The sequence below is a fragment of the Malurus melanocephalus genome, unplaced genomic scaffold, assembly GCF_030028575.1.
Source record: "Malurus melanocephalus ecotype Western Australia unplaced genomic scaffold, MMel_1.1 scaffold_510, whole genome shotgun sequence".
Classification (NCBI taxonomy): domain Eukaryota; kingdom Metazoa; phylum Chordata; class Aves; order Passeriformes; family Maluridae; genus Malurus; species Malurus melanocephalus.
In genome coordinates, this window is record NW_026623742.1 from 331,824 (window position 1) to 347,010 (window position 15,187).

A 15,187-nucleotide genomic window follows, 5' to 3' on the forward strand; every position below is an offset into this window, starting at 1 on the left:
GTGGCTGTACTGGGCACTGGGAACTGGTGTGAAGGAAGGGCTGCTCCCCAGGGGACAGCAGGGCACAGGGAGGGGACAGTGAGTGCCATCAGTACCTCAGAGGACGTGTCCAGCTTCAGCGGGGGCTGCTCGGCCACGCAGCGGAGATGGGCCCGCACCTCCTCCTCGTCGCTGTCGTCACAGGAGTCATCCAGGTCGTAGTAGTACCCTGGGGATGGAGAAAGGCTGGGATGAGACTGGGGACACCTTGGGGACCTGCTGGGACCCCAGGGGACCTGCTGGGACCCCAGGGGACCTTCTGGAACATGGGGAACCCCAGCAGAATGGGATGTCAGAGGCGGGTGATGGGGATCCAACCCAGCAGAGCCCTGTCCCCTCTCTGCCAGCCGTGGGACCTTGGAGGGCATCACCCATTCCTGTGTATCCTCTTGGCATCGCTTTGGGATGGGTGGTGGGGACTCAATGGAGCCCAGGGGCGAGCCCCCCATCCCACTGGAGCTGGGACAGCAATTCCAGCCCCTCTGACACGCTCATCTCCTCCTCACCGCTGTTCYCATCCCCGCTCAGCAGCCCCATCAATATTTAAAACCCTCTTATTAGCTCCAGYTCATCATTTATTAATGAGGCACGTCTGGAGCGCAGGGTTTACCGAACCGCTGGGATGYGGCACCGTCKGCAYCCCCRGGAGACCCCCGGCCGTGCYCCCATCACCCCGGGGATCCCGGGGKCCCCTCACCTTTCTCACGGGCCTCCCGCCGCCGCCGCTCCTCCAGGTCCAACTTGCTGACCAGCCTGCGGTGCTGCTGCACGAACTCGTCGTAGATGTACATGGGGTCCTGGGCGCGGGGCTGGGGCGGCCGGTAGGGCGAGCTGGGCTTGCTGGCCTCGGGGAACGGGGTGGCCGGGGCTCTCTGCTGGCTCAGGATGCTCTGAGTGGATTTTTCCAGCTCAGCGAGGAAGGGGGTGTGGGGGAAGGCGCCGTGCTCCGGGGCGCCGGGCTCCCGTCCCGGCGGGTATTTCTCCAGAGYGTCTCTCTTCCTCGGTGCCTCCTCCAGTTTCTCTGGGCAGAAAACCCTCTCCACCTTGACCAGGGGGATGCCCTGGCGGCCGGGCTCGAAGGGTGCCGGGTGGCTGTGGAGGGCGTGGGGCTCAGGGAGGCGCCGGGGAGGGTCGGGGGGGCTCTCCATCAGCGACACGGGGTTCCAGAGGGACGTGGTGACAGGGTGGTGCTGGGGTTTGGGGGAGATGAGGGGTGGGGGCCCGCCAAAGTGCTGCCCTGGCTCCCGGCTGCTSGGCTCGTGGCGGCTCGATCCCAACCTGCGGGGAGAGAAGGGCACGGGACAGGTGAGGAGCTGGCACCGCCACCGGAGAGCTGGCAGTGTTCCAGCACCGAGGGATTTCGGGGAGAAACACGCCTGTTAGGAACACCCCGAGGCGTTTGTGCACGTGGGGCTGCCACCCTTGTCCCCTCCCTGCCACCAAGCTGAGGGATGGGGGCAGTMAAGGCTGTGCACGGGCATGGGCAGGGATGTGGCTGCATCCCAGGAGCCGCGGGCAGGACACCCCAGCCTTGACTCCCGCGTGGGGACAAGCGAGCCACCAGTCCCGGCACAGCCCCGTGGCGAGGCCAGCGCCCCGGCGCAACCCTCCTCCGGCAGCCAGAGCCGCAGCCAGCCCGGTAGAGGGATAAATATTTCATGTGCCCAAGCTGTGCGTTTAACACTTTTCCGCTCCAGCGCCCCGGAGCTCCGCGCACAGAGCAGCGGGTTCAGCTCGGCGCCGCCATCGTGTCACCACCGGCGGGGAGCGCCGCCTGCCCCCCGGGATCCGTCCCTTCCCCGCCCCGCTGGACACAGGAAAAGGATGGGGATGGAATATCCCTCGCTGCAGGTGTTTCGGGGTGACCTTGCTCTCTGCTCTCCGCTCTGGGGTGGGAGGAGCGGACGGCAAAAGGAGCCCGCGGCGGGCGCTCGCCTTTGTGCCGCCCCGTGATCCGCTCCTTATTATCCTCGATGAGCCGCGCTAATCCCCTGGATACCCAAAAATAACAAAGGGAGCAGGCGGCAGAGCTGGCTGGATGAGCCTGCACCGCTTAAGCGCTCAGCCACAGGGGTGAGCGAGGTCCTGTCCATCAATCAGGGGGCGTGGGCACACTCCACTGCCCCCCAAACCACCCGGGCTCGGCGCAGGTGCCCCCCGAACGCGGCATCCACCGCCCGGCCCCGCTGCCCGCGAGGGGGGAGCTGCAATTAGCGGTGCCGGTGGCTGGGCAGCACCTGGCTGCTCGCCGCTGGCCCTCGGCCACCTCCCGGGCTCGGCGCCTGCCGCCGCGCAGATGTCGGGCACCGGGAAGGCCGGGCGCTGCCAGCACAGCCGGCCTGGCTGGCACTGCATGGCAGGAACCTGCTGGCAGCGGCCRGCCACCGCGGCTTCGGCTCAGGGGACGGGTGAGGGGCTCGGCTGAGGGGTGATGGATACCTGATGGTGGSCACAGCCATGGGTTGGGGGGGAAAYCCTACAGATCGTCATATAAKGGCATCAGGGAAYKGTGTGGGATGAAGGGACCTTACRTCTTGTTCAACCCCCCTGCCATGGGCACGGACACCTTCCACTACACCAGGGTGCTCCAAGCCCTGTCCAACCTGGCTTTGGGCACTGCCAGGGATCCAGGGGCAGCCACAGCTTCTCTGGGCATCCTGTGCCAGGGCCTCAGCATCCTCACAGGGAACAGTTCCTGTCCAATATCCCATCTAACCCTGCCCTCTTTCCATATAAAGAAAAATCCTATTCCCTCATCCAAAGCCCCTCTCCAGCTAAAGACATTGATGTTCCAGCAAGGACAGCTGCAACTGAGAAAATGCAGCTCATTTTAGSGGGAGAATCTCCATCCCTGGAGCGGGGCTGACACCATCCCTACCTGGGGTGCTCGGGCCGGTGCTCGGGCTCGGCTTGGCTCGGGGCACGCCCTATGTCCAGGTGCTGCTCCAGCACTTGYTGCCGGAATTCCGAGACTTGGGACTGCCGATCCTCCTTCTCCTGGCGCAGCCGGCGCTGCCGGGCCAGCCACTTCTCCTCCTCGTTGGTGCGGTGGATGAGCAGCGCCGTGGCCGCGCTGCTGCCGGGCAGGGGGAACACGCTGTGGTTGGGGATCAGGCTGGGTACGGGGTGGTGGGAGCCCGGCGGAGGGTGCAGGGGGTGCTGGATGGGCTTCGGCGTCGGCAGCACCGAGTCCTTGAGTTTGTCTGCGTTGGAAAGGGGTGATGGAGAGTCAGGGCACGGAAAGGGGGGGTGGATTTTGGGGTGAGCGTCCCAGTGGGCTGGGGGCTGCCCACCACTGCCAGCCCAGCTGCCCACAGTGCACCGGGCCCAGTCAGATGGCACAGGCACGGCGCCGCCGCTCCGAGCCGCCGCAGCTGGGCTCCTGGCAAAGAGAGCTGGCAGCCAGGACAGCCCTTCCCTGTCCCCAGCCACCTCCCAGGGCCACCGACCCCCTTGGCTCTGCCATCTGGAGGGGACAGGGGACTGCAGCGAGCTGTGCCAGGCGGGCATTACCTGCTCTGCCGGGCACCAGCGGCTCCACCGGCTTGCCCCGCTCCTCGGCCGGGTGCCCCCGCAGCCCGTGCAGCTCGGCCACGGGCAGGAAGGGCCCCTCCATGGCTTTCACCATGCTCAGCTCCTTCTCCCGGGCGCGCTCCCGCTGCCTCTCCAGCTCCCGCTCCCGCTCCTTCTCCCGCTCGCGCTCCAGCTCCTTCTCGCGTTCCCGCTCCCGCTCSCGCTCCTTCTCCCGCTCCCGGTCGGCTTCTCGCTCCCGCTCCTTCTCCCGCTCCCGCTCGCGCTCCCGCTCCCTCTGCCGCAGCTCCTCGTCCATTTGCAGCCTGCAGAGAAAAAGCCAAAAGAAAAGCACCAACCCCAAACATCCCCCTCGGAGCACCCCTAAAATCAACCCTGGATGCCCATCAGCATCCTCTGGAACAACTTAGATCTCCACAGCACCCTGAAACAATTCCTGGGCACCTGCCAGCATCCTCTGGAGCACTCCCAAACCCCTAATCACCTGTCAGCATCGTTAGAGCACCCCAAAACCACCCCCAGCTCCCTCTGGAGCCCCCCATCCACCCCCCACCATCCATCAGCCCCTCCGTACCTCTCGGCGGCGAGGCTGGAGATGCGCTCGGACTGCAGGGCAGAGAGGGACGAGTGGGAGAGCTCGGGGGGGTACCGGACCCCCGAGAGGTGCAGGTGCATGGCTGAGGGGTGCAGGGGTGGCAGCGAGCCCGGCGCTGGCAGCGGGTAGAAGGGGGACCGCARTGCTGACAGGCAGTACGACTCATCCATCCTGGGGACACAATGATGCTCAGGATGGCAAAGAACCCCCCAGTTCCCCTCCCAGGAGCCACATCAGGGCTGCCTTTTACTGGGAGAAGGGAATGGACCCCCCAAAATTCCCGCAGCGGATCAGGCTCCCGCCTCCCCAGACCCCAAAGCTCATCCGGCAGCATCTCCCAGGGATGCCAAGGCTCGGAGGTGCCCACCTGAAGGCAGGATGCGGGAAGGGGTGGTGTGTCAGGTAGCTGGGGTGGTAGTAGGCGGCGGCAGTGGCCGGGTCGAGGCCGAGGGGCGGCAGGGAGGACATGCGCAGGTCCTCGGCCGTGTGGTAGGGACGGAAGCTCCGCAGGTAATCCTCGGTCACCGCGCTGGGAGGCACCACGTGGTGGACGGGCCGCTGCAGGCTGGGGGGCAGGGAGGCTGTCACCAACCCTCCCTGTCCCCCTGGGGGGATGTCACCTCCCCTAGCGGGGTCTGGAGCTCACAGGGGACACCCACATCCCGCAACACACCCCCATCCGTTCCGAGCAGACTCACTTGAGAGGTGGGAAGCGGGAGTCCTGGACCACGGAGCTGGGGGGCAGCCCGAAGGAGTAGGGTGTCCCCAGCAGGTGGGAGGGGACAGTGGGACCCCCCGCTTTCTCCTGCGCCAGGGGGGGCTCCGAGATGAGGCGYTCGCGGCCGGCGCTGCTGCTGCTGCCCCGCGACCCTGCTTCCTGCTGCAAGGCAAAGGGGTGGACACGATGAGATTAGGGGACAGCAGGGGATGGGGAATCCCTGCTGTGTCCCCACCCTGACACCCTCAGTGGCACCAGAATCCAGGAGGGGCTGCATCCACCTCCTGCATCCAGGCTGTGGAAGGGTGGGGGTGGTGACACCCCCTGATCCCTCTGCGGGGGCTCCAGYGGGACAGGAGGTGCTGGAGCCGGGGCAGGCTGAGGGCAGGACACCCATTACCTGCCCGGAGATTTACGGGTGGCTTTGTTCTCCAGGGCCATTAATCATCCAGGGGGAATGACACGGCCGGGGCAGATCCAGCCGGCCTTTGATAAGGGCCATAACCCAGGGGTCAGCCCTGCACCCCCCGGCACCCCCCGGCACCAGCGCCTCCGTGTCCGGATGAAGGTCACTCCCCCCAGCTAGAGGAACCACTTGGGATGACAAGAGACCCTGCAGGCTGTGACAATTAGCGGGGTGACCCCCAGYAAGGCAAGTTTTGGTTTAAAAATTCTTATTTTTCATTGCACCTCCCCCATTTAGCAGCTCAGGAGGAGGACGAGGAGGAGGAGGAGGAGGAGGGGGACGGTGCATCCCCCATGCCGCGCATCCCTCCCCAGCCCCTCCAGGGCAGGGCCAGCTCCAAGGTCACCACAAAGGGTGCGTTGTCCCCTCCCCGGCTGCCACCTCTGCCGCCCGCACGGAGCTCATTGTGCGTGCCAGGCTCTGCTCTAATTACCTCCCGTCTCGGGCGTCACGCTGCGAGCGCRGCGCTGCCAGACAATCCCCACGCTCGGTTAACCCCCGCGCCRGGGGGGGACACGGGGGTGACACCGCGCCGGGGAGCACCCGGACACCCCCCGCACCCCTCCGAGCTSCCGGGGATCGCGGTTCCCTCTGTTTGTTCCGACACCCCCGCCCCCGGCGTTTCTCATCCCCTAGCCTCGCCTCTCTCCCCGCTCTGTGGTTTAATTAGTCTTTCCAAGTGGCATAATCCCCCCGGGAATCTGCTTGTAGCATGCGGAGGAGAGGAGAACCACTAACGATGCTTCTTAATTAGCCGCTCTCTCCCCTCCCTCCTCCGCCTTCCTTGCGCTCCCCTCCGGATGGCAGCCCGGGGATGATGGCAGTGAGGGGACGATGGCAGTGAGGGGACGATGGCAGTGAGGGGATGATGGCAGTGAGGGGACAGTGGCAGTGAGGGGACGATGGCAGTGAGGGGATGATGGCAGTGTGGGGATGATGGCAGTGAGGGGATGATGGCAGTGAGGGGATGATGGCAGTGAGGGGACAGTGGCAGTGAGGGGATGATGGCAGCCTGGAGACGATGGCAGTGAGGGGACGATGGCAGTTTGGGGACATAGCAAAGAGGGGAAAGGAGCAAACAGAGACATCCCAGGGATTCCTTAGGAAGCCAAGCAGGCACCCCGCACTGTCCACTCTTAGGGGGCCGGGCACCCCCCAGCCCCAGCCGTACCTGTCGGCCCTCACTCCTCCAGACCCCGTTGACCGTCTTGGTGGGGGCGATGGTGACAACAGGCGGCGTGCTGGGCACGCTGTGCCCTCCTGGGGGCACGATGATGGGGCCCATGGGGCCACGCTTGGGCGTGCTGGCGGGGGAGCTGTGGTTGGTGGCCGGAGAGGACACAGGGGACGACTCGCTGCTCAGAGAGGACCCTGGAATTAAAGCAGAAATGGAAATAAGTTGGGAGAAGCAAACACAGCAGTTAACTGGATGGAATCACCTCTGAAGGAGCTGGAGCTGATGCTGCAGGGAGCAGGGATGGGGTGCTGGGGTGCACTCGGGGTGCTCAGCCAGACCCCCAAGCCGGACCCCCACCCTCCCATCCCAGAAGGAGCTCCCAGTGATGCTTCCCCCAGCATGGTGGGATAGGGCAGCCTCTTGCTCCCACCCAAACTGCCAAACCCCCAGGCCCAAAAAGCCCCTTGGCACGAGTGACACCGATGTGGTGCCAGCCCTGGATGGCCACATCTTCCCAAGGAAAACCCAGGGACTCCTCAATCCAGCTGCAAGAGCTGTCATGGACATGCCAGGGCCTCTGGAGGCACCAGGATAAAGGAGTGACTCCTGGAAACCCTTGGGCAAGGCTTTGGTGTCATTTGCATAATACATCYGTGCTTTAGCTTATCCCCACCCCGGGGATGCTGGCCGTATTTCCAAACGAAAAATAAAAATGGAGTGAAGGAAGGCAGAGAACAGGAAAAGCAGAGAAATACAAATTCCACATTAACCAGGGCACAGGGAGCCTGCTGCCAGCTCCACAGAGCACTTCCCAKTCCTCAAACCCAGCTGGGCAGCCTGGGGGGCTCTGACCCCCAAACTCTGCTCCCTCCATCCCAGAGTTTGGGTCAGAAGGAGATTCCAACACGCCAGCAGGGATCAGTTGCTGGCGAGTGAGGAGTGGCCTGTGGCAACAGCAGGATGAGGTGACAGCAAAGGAGAGAGGCCTTGGCTCCCCTGAGTGTGCAAGGTGTCTCCTCACCTTCCACGTGTGCCAGGCCACTCCCCTGAGTGTGCAAGGCCACTCCCCTGAGTGTACAAGCCACCCCCTGTCCTGTGGGCACAGCAGCCAGCTCCCACCAGCAGCTCCTCACCCTGATCCCCCTGCCCTCTCCTCGCACCACGGAACAGCAGGAGGGAGCCAGGCAGGAAGAGCAGGATGCTGGGGATGCCGAGGGGAGGCAGGAGCATCCCCAGGCAGCGGGGAGGACGCTGGAAGGGAGGGAAGGATGCTCCAGGAGCGTCCCGCTGCCGGCTGCCCTCCCCGATTTATTATTCCCGAGTCGCTCCGAATCGCTTTCATTTGGAGAGCAGCGAGGCTGGGGGAAGGAGAAAGGCTGTCCCCGACAAAGGAGGCCGATTTGACACCCACTGAAGTCTATCTTGTCAGCGCAAGGCCAACAACAATTAGCAGCCTAATCCCCTCTGAGCTGGGAAGCCATTACTCACCACGCGATAGCGTTAACAATCAATACCATCACAATGAGCCCGGCAATTAATGAAGCTAAAGTCTTACTTCAGAACCTTAATTCTCGCTGTGTGGCTTTAAACGGGAGGGTTTGTGATCGTTATAATTAACTGGTGGTATTCAGCCAGGAGTTAGTCAATGAAACTAATCTGGATTGGAGATGACAAGAGGCACAGTGTGATGGTGTCACCTTTGTTTTCTGACCTCCCGCTTCCCGCTCGGCGATAGCAGATTAGCAGCCCGGGCTGACAGGCAAATGTAATTAACAGCTGAGACCCTGACGGAGAACTGTGAAAAAAAGAAGGGAAGGAGGGGGTGGATGAAACCCACCCTGCGGACAGCCCCGGGCAGGACAAGAGGCAGCAGCCCCCGGGCAGGCGGCGCCTTTGTGGGGCTTTGCTGGGTCAGTCAGGATGAACATTGACAGTTTGGGATGCTGTGGAGCAGCAGGACGTCCCTAGGGATGTCCCAGCACACCGGTGAGCCCGTGAAGYTGGAAAAAATCCAGCGATCCCGGGYGCATCTCCCGCGGTGGGAAGGGAAGGGGAGTGGGCATCTCCTGTTGTGGGAAGTGGGTGAGGATTTGAGGGAAGAGCAATTCGTTCCCCGGTGCTAAAAACCACAGCAAGGAGAGAAAGCCCCTTCCCAGTACACACCCAAACCCACACGGATCAAAACCCTCTGGGATGGGCCCCTCGAGGCAGACAAATGGGCGAGGGAGGGGCTTTTGCAAACAAACGAGGCAGGTGTTAAGGGGAAATCCAAAGGGAACGTGGCTGCTTCTCTCCAGTGCCACAAAATCCTGCTGATGTCCCTTGGGATGGGCTGAGCAGCACAGGGAGGGCACGAGCTGTGGGGTGGGGAGGGGAAAAAAAGCAAAATAATTCCCCAAACTCAGTCGATTGTTCCAAAGGAAGCAGATGGGGTCCAGAGGAAGCAACTGGGGAAAAACCAGGAGCTTCCAATGAGGATGAAGCATCAGCAAAACCTGGTTCCCTCAGAGTTACAGGGACCTGGTATCCCCACGTTTCCTTGGGAGCAGCTGATGCTTCAGGTCATGTCTGTGCCAAAAATTTTGGGGCTGTGAGGAGGGTCTTGTAGATGGTGCTTCCAAAAGGGAAGCATCTTCCAAAACCACCCTGCAAAAGGGGTCTTGGAAAAACGATTGTGCCAAAAACGGCCTTTAAAAAAGGGTCAGCTGAAAAGACCTTGCAAAAAAAAATCTTGCAAAGGGGTTGGGTGGATCAAAAGGATCAAAGTGCCCAGGCAGTGGGCAGTGATCCAATGGGGCACCCAGTGATGCAAATACCAGGAATAAAGATTATTTCATCCCAAACTGAGGATAGCAGCAGTCTCCTGAAACACTTCCCATCTGGGTGTGGTGATTCCCATGGGAATCCCTGTGGCACTGGGGACCTCGGGGTGCTATGGAGGATGTAGGGGACAAGGGATTGGGAACTCCTGGGGATGTTTAATTGGGAAATTKGACTGAGAAGCAGCAAATTCGAGGAACCTCTGGAAAAAGCAGCATGGTGAGAGGAAGCAAGGCTGGTCCCTGCCACGTCCCAGGGTACAGTGAGTGATACAGCACTCGGATTACTGCGGATGAATTGAATTCCCAAACTGCTCCCTCGAGACACAACGCTGGGGGAAAAGCATTAGCTGGGAAACGGTGAGAAAATATCAGCTCCAGCTCCTGGGAAAGGCACCGATTTTTGTCACCCCATTGTCCCTGTCCCCGTCCCCACCTCGGGGCTCCTCGGCCTGCTTGGCGAGCTTGCGGAGGGCGGCGGCGAAGCTGGAGGAAGGTGCTGCCTGGACGGACAAAGTGCTGCTGGCGGCGGGGCTGCCATTGGGGACGATGGAGCCGTTGAGGGAGGACGGGGTCAGGGGGCTCACGGTGGCGGTGGTGCGCGTGGCGGTGGACAGCATTCCTAGGGACGGCGATTTCGGCTCATGGCTCATGCCTGTGAATGAGAGAGAGGGGTCAGACACGTGGGGAGTGGAACCCAAAATTCCCCCAAGAGCTGGGACTACCAAAGCTTTTCCTCTGGCTCACCAGCCCAGCCCTAAGTGCACCCCGAGTTCAGGCACTGGGGGGGAAGCATCTCCCAGTCCCACTGAACCCCAGGATAACAGAGCAGTGGGGCTCAGAGGAGCTCTGCAGGAATGGATGGGGTGTTTTGGGGGACACAGGGACTTCAGCATCCTGATGGAGGTGATGGAGAAAGGCGCTGTCCCCTGACTCGTGTGGTGCTGCCAAAAGCACCCCTGGTGCACCCTTAACTGCCACCACTGCACCCCAAAATCCCAGCCACTGCACGCTCAAATCCCAGTGATTGTACCCCTAAATCCCCAATATTGCATCCCTGGAATCCCAGCACTGCACCCCCAATATTGCATCTCTGGATTAACAATATTTCATCCCTGGGTCTTCAGCATTGCACCCCCAAATCCCSAAYAACACATCYCTGGATCCCCARAAYTGCACCCCMAAATCCCCACCACTGCACCTCCAAATCTCCAGTATTTCTTCCCTGGATCCCCATTGCTGCACCCCAAAATCCTTCCCATGGCAACCCCAGCTCCTCCAAATCCTCACCCTCCAAATTCCCATCACTGTACCCCCAAATCCTCAATAACACATCCCTGGATCCCCAAAACTGCACCCCCAAAGCACCGAGGTGTTACAGGGCACGGTGACCCCAAAATTGGGGTTCAGGTGCTGAGCAGGAGGGTTCAGCCCTCCTGGAGCCCTTCCAGCTGTCACACCAATTGCTCCAGGGCTCTCCACCTCCCAAAACAGCAACTGCTGATGTCAGGGCCCTTAAAATAGACTCCACCGAGCAGCTTCATTAACACCAGCCTAAAATTAGCCCCGCTCCCAGGTGGGCAGGRGGACGGGGGGGTCGCGGGGCAGCCCCCAACTCCCGGCGGGCCCGGAGGCTGCTCGAGGCACCGGGAACACCTGGAGCATCCTCTGCAGAGGGCGGATGGAGCATCCCCGGAGCATCCCCCGGCCGGGGAGCGCGGCGGGAGCCGGGGGGGCACGGGGGGCACTCAGCGTTGATTAATCTTTGCCCCCCGGCCCCAGGAGAGGCGGCCGGCGCGGCGGCGCGCTCCCCTCTGCCCTCATTATACAAGCATTTATTAACTCCGCTGCTCTCAGCCATTGACTGCCGCCTTGTCGACACGCTCGGCTCATGTAAATTCATTACCAGAGCAGCTGGGAAGCCAACCCCGCCACGCCAGCCCGGCCGCGGCACCCCCGGGCTCTGCGCTGGCACCCCCGGGCTCCGCTCCAGCCCCCGGTGAGCGCTCGGTGCTCCCCCGAGAGCCTCCCCCGGGACCTGCCTGCGGCTCCAGGCACCCCCGCACCATCCAAAGGGATCACTGCACTCCAGGCACAGCCTGCAACTCCCCTGTGCCCCCTGAGCATTGCCCCATATCCACMGGGCACTGCCCCACATTTCCTAGAYACTGCCTGRCATCCTCTTGGCTCAGCCCTGCATCCCCCCAGCACYGCCCCACAACCCTCAGGCACAGCCCCACAGTGTAAACGGGCACAGTCCTRCACCCCCTGGGCACTGCCCCACATCCCCTGGGAAATGCTGTGTACTCCCAAAGCACAGCCTTGCATTCCCCAGGCACCGCTTGGCATCCCCTTGGCACAACCCTGCATCCCTCCAGCACTGCCCCACATCCACCAGGCACTGCCTCACATCCTGGGGCACAGCCCTGCACCACCTGGTACTGCCCCACATCCTGGGGCACAACCCTGCACCCCCTGGCACTGCCCCACATCCTGGGGCACAACCCTGCACCACCTGGCACTGCCCCACATCTGCCTGGCACAATTCTGTACCCCGAGGCACAGCCTGGCATCTCCCTGGCACAGCCCTGCATCCCTCCAGTACTGCCCCACAGCCTCCAGGCACTGCCCCACATCTCCCAGGCACTGCCCCACATCCTGGGGCACGGCCCTGCACCCCCTGGGCACTGCCTGGCATAATCCTGTACCCCCAGGCACAGCCTGGCATCCCCCTGGCACAGCCTTGCATCCCTCCAGCACTGCCCCACATCTCCCAGGCACATCCTGGGGCATGCCCCACATCCAACCAGGCACAGCCCTGCGCCCCCCAAACACTTCCCAGTGCCCCCCAGTTCCTCCCCACTCCTGAACCCCAGCATAAAGCCGCTCTTCCAGCCCCGGTCCAGCTCTGGGCACGCTGTGCCAGCCATGCGGTGGGATCAGCGGGCTGGCACACGGGCACGGGGCTGGCGGAAGGGCATCACCCGTGTGATGCTCAGCTGATCCCCGCGGCCCCGAACGCCTCCCGGCCAACTCATGATCCCAGCGGGATTTGCCAGGCCAGCGCAGGGCAGCTGGGAGCCGGCGAGTGGCCGAGCAGAGTGGCCGGGCAGTGGCCGGAGAGTAGCAGGGCAGTGGCCGGGCAGTGGCCGGGCAGCTCCCGTGCCCCCCGGGCCGAGCCGTGCCGCTGCCCCAGCCGCGCTCCAAACCAGTTCTGCCGCTCCCTCCCGGTGATAAAATCGGCGCCTCCACCCCGGCTGGGGCCCGAGCAGCGCCGCTCACCCGCCGTGCCCCGCCGGCGCTGGCGTCCGTCTGTCCGGGCGTCCCCRGGCTGCTCCGCGGGACAGCTGCCAGCTGGGGAAACTGAGGCACGGAGAGCTGGCTGGGCGGGAGTATCCTCACAGGGATGGAATGGGATGGGATGTAGGGTTGTGYTGTCCCCCCATCCCTCCGGCATCCCGTCCCGGCACGGCGTGGGTGCCACTCACCCCTGCGGGTGGCTGGGGACGCCGTGACGCCCCACGGTGAGGTGGGGCCCCCCCAGCTCTGCCCCTCCCCGCCTGCTTCTCYCAACTGGCAGATCCGTGCGGAAAAACAGGTCAAGTTTGGTGCCTGGAGCAGCCCGGGGTCATGGCAGCGGTTGCCTCACCGGGGCGGGGAGACGAACCCCRAAACGGGACAGGCTGTCCCTCTGCTGTCCCCAGCCCTGCGGGGGCACACGGCTGGCACTCCTCGGGGAGCTGCTGCCTATGCCCACCCCACACCAAGGCAGGCAGGCTTTTGGGATGGCACAGGACACCTGGGTTCCCCGCTGAGGCCACAGGGGAGGTTGGGGACCGGGGAGCAGGCGGATGTGTCACCCCATCCCTCCCACAGCATGTGCCCGGGCGCAGCAGCGCAGGGAGTGTCTGGCATTCCCGGTGCCCGCTGGCCGCCTGCCCGCGGGAGCAGGCAGCTCCCTGCCCGCCASGAGAAGGAGAAGGGATGGCAGGGTCACTGCCACGCTCCCCTCACCCTTCTCGGTGTCCCCTCCTTTCCGCAGCACCCACCCCGGGGCTGGCATCTCCGGTGGCACAGGACCCCCAGCCCCCGACTCGTGGAGCGGCGCTCTGCCCCCCCTGTCCCCCCGCATCCCCGGCTCAGGGCTGGGAGCCGGGAGCTGGGAGCGTGCCATGTTCTCTCCATCTGCTCCTGATGATGCTGGCGGGTTTTTTGGCAGCGGGAGCCTCCTCCGGCAGCGAGAGCAGAACCAGTCTGGCTGCCTGGTGGGGCTGGAGACAAATAAAACCCCTTGGCAGCCGCCGCGGGCAGGCAGGAGCGGGCAGAGAGGGGCAGGGACGGGCTCCCAGCGCCCCCAAATCCCTGGGCACGGGGTCCCGCTGTCGGGACACGGGAAGWGGGCAGGTTTAGCACCTTGGCTCCCGCCTGCCCCCTTCCCAGCACCTTGAAAGGCCTCTAATGAGCGTGGAGTGCCCTTGGGAGCGGATTGCCATTGAACTCGACCTGCACCAGCCGCCCGCTCTTACAGCAGCTATTTTGAGCTCCCGGGCTCCCAAGTGCTGGAACTAATAATTTATTACCAAATACGATCAGGCAGCAGCTCCAGCCCCTGGCAAATGGAGCGGAAAAAAACCCAGTGCGGCGGGAGGCCRAGGGAGCGAGCGGGGAGAGACGAGCATCCCGCATCCTCCTCCCCCGGRATGGATCCGCACCCACCCCGCAGGACCGCGCCTGGAACGGAGCCCGCTCGCCCAAACCCTCCGGAGGTTCCACCACGCTGCTTCCCCAAGGGATTTGGGGTGATCAGGTCCCCCCTCAGCCGTTCCCCCCACTCTCAGCGCCTCTGCTCCCGCTCCGGAGCCGCATCCAGCTGCACGCTCCGAGCAGGAACAGCTGCTCTGCATGGATTTTCAATGCTAATGGCCTCGCATTGTCAGCCCCCCTCGCYGCTGCCTGAGTGCAGCAGGCAGAGCCCCAGGACCGAGGGCAGGGGGCCAGCGTGTGCCCATCGTGCCCCTGCCACGCTCCCTGTCACCCCCTCGGGCAGGGGACAGGCAGGGGACAGGCAGAAGGGACCAGCTCCTCTCCCGGTGATGCCCCACCGAGCCGCCACACGTTTTCCACCCCTCATTAAAGCAGCTCCGCCGCCGCACCTCCAACACGCTCCATTAATTAATTAATTGATCGATCAGAACCCGCGCTCCTGCCCTCCSTCTGCACCTCCCAGCACGTAGCTGAAACGACGGAAGGTGACCATGCTCGGTGTCCCCAGGTGTCCCCAGGCRCAGRGAGAYGCAGGTGTGCAGATTTTAGGGTGCGCACGGCAGAGCTCGGGAGCATCCCCCATCCTTTTTGGGGGGCTCCCCATGGCGAGGAGCACCTTGGTGGCCAAGGCTGGCATTTGGGGCTCCCCGTGGCGCCCAGCACAGCACTGAACACCCAGTGCTCTGATCCGCCTGGGCCTCCATCGATCACTCCTCCATGGCCCATTGATCCGGCAAACGACAACAAGCAAACTAATAAGAGCTCGTTTGGAGGGCGCAGCGCTGGGGATGGAGCGATGCCGGGTGCTTTCTCTCCCTTCCCGGCCTTCCCCGTGCCCAGCCACGCAGCCCTGGGAGCCTCTGAAAACAGAGCCAGTGAAAGATTTACTCCAAAGCAACTTTCTACCCTGTTTCTGCCCCGTTTTGAAGCTGGGGGGCTCTGAAAATCAAGCCCCTGTGCCCCAAAAGTGCTGCTGGGCCCTCGAATCCCCTCTGCAGCTCCCAGGTTGGGTTGGCAGCTCTTCTGATGCCCAGGTCCAGCTGCCAACCATCTTCCAAGGATCCCTCTGCTTTGGGGG

The 15,187-nt window shown here is 63.5% G+C and overlaps 1 protein-coding gene across 3 annotated transcripts in view; it reads right to left on the reverse strand.

Annotated features, from left to right (window-relative positions):
- Positions 1-15,187, reverse strand: part of GSE1 (Gse1 coiled-coil protein) — a 101,348-nt gene that overhangs the window by 4,887 nt on the left and 81,274 nt on the right. For 2 of the 3 annotated variants that reach the window (XM_057381423.1, XM_057381421.1), the window contains exons 3-11: positions 9,782-10,000; positions 6,521-6,720; positions 4,864-5,042; positions 4,533-4,730; positions 4,145-4,336; positions 3,553-3,875; positions 2,918-3,242; positions 737-1,317; positions 96-208 (exon numbers count right to left, since the gene is read on the reverse strand). In XM_057381423.1, coding sequence (XP_057237406.1) covers positions 96-208; positions 737-1,317; positions 2,918-3,242; positions 3,553-3,875; positions 4,145-4,336; positions 4,533-4,730; positions 4,864-5,042; positions 6,521-6,720; positions 9,782-10,000 — 2,330 coding nt within the window. Of the gene's footprint in view, positions 1-95; positions 209-736; positions 1,318-2,917; positions 3,243-3,552; positions 3,876-4,144; positions 4,337-4,532; positions 4,731-4,863; positions 5,046-6,520; positions 6,721-9,781; positions 10,001-15,187 lie in introns of all 3 variants that reach the window. The other variant, XM_057381422.1, reaches the window with a different exon arrangement.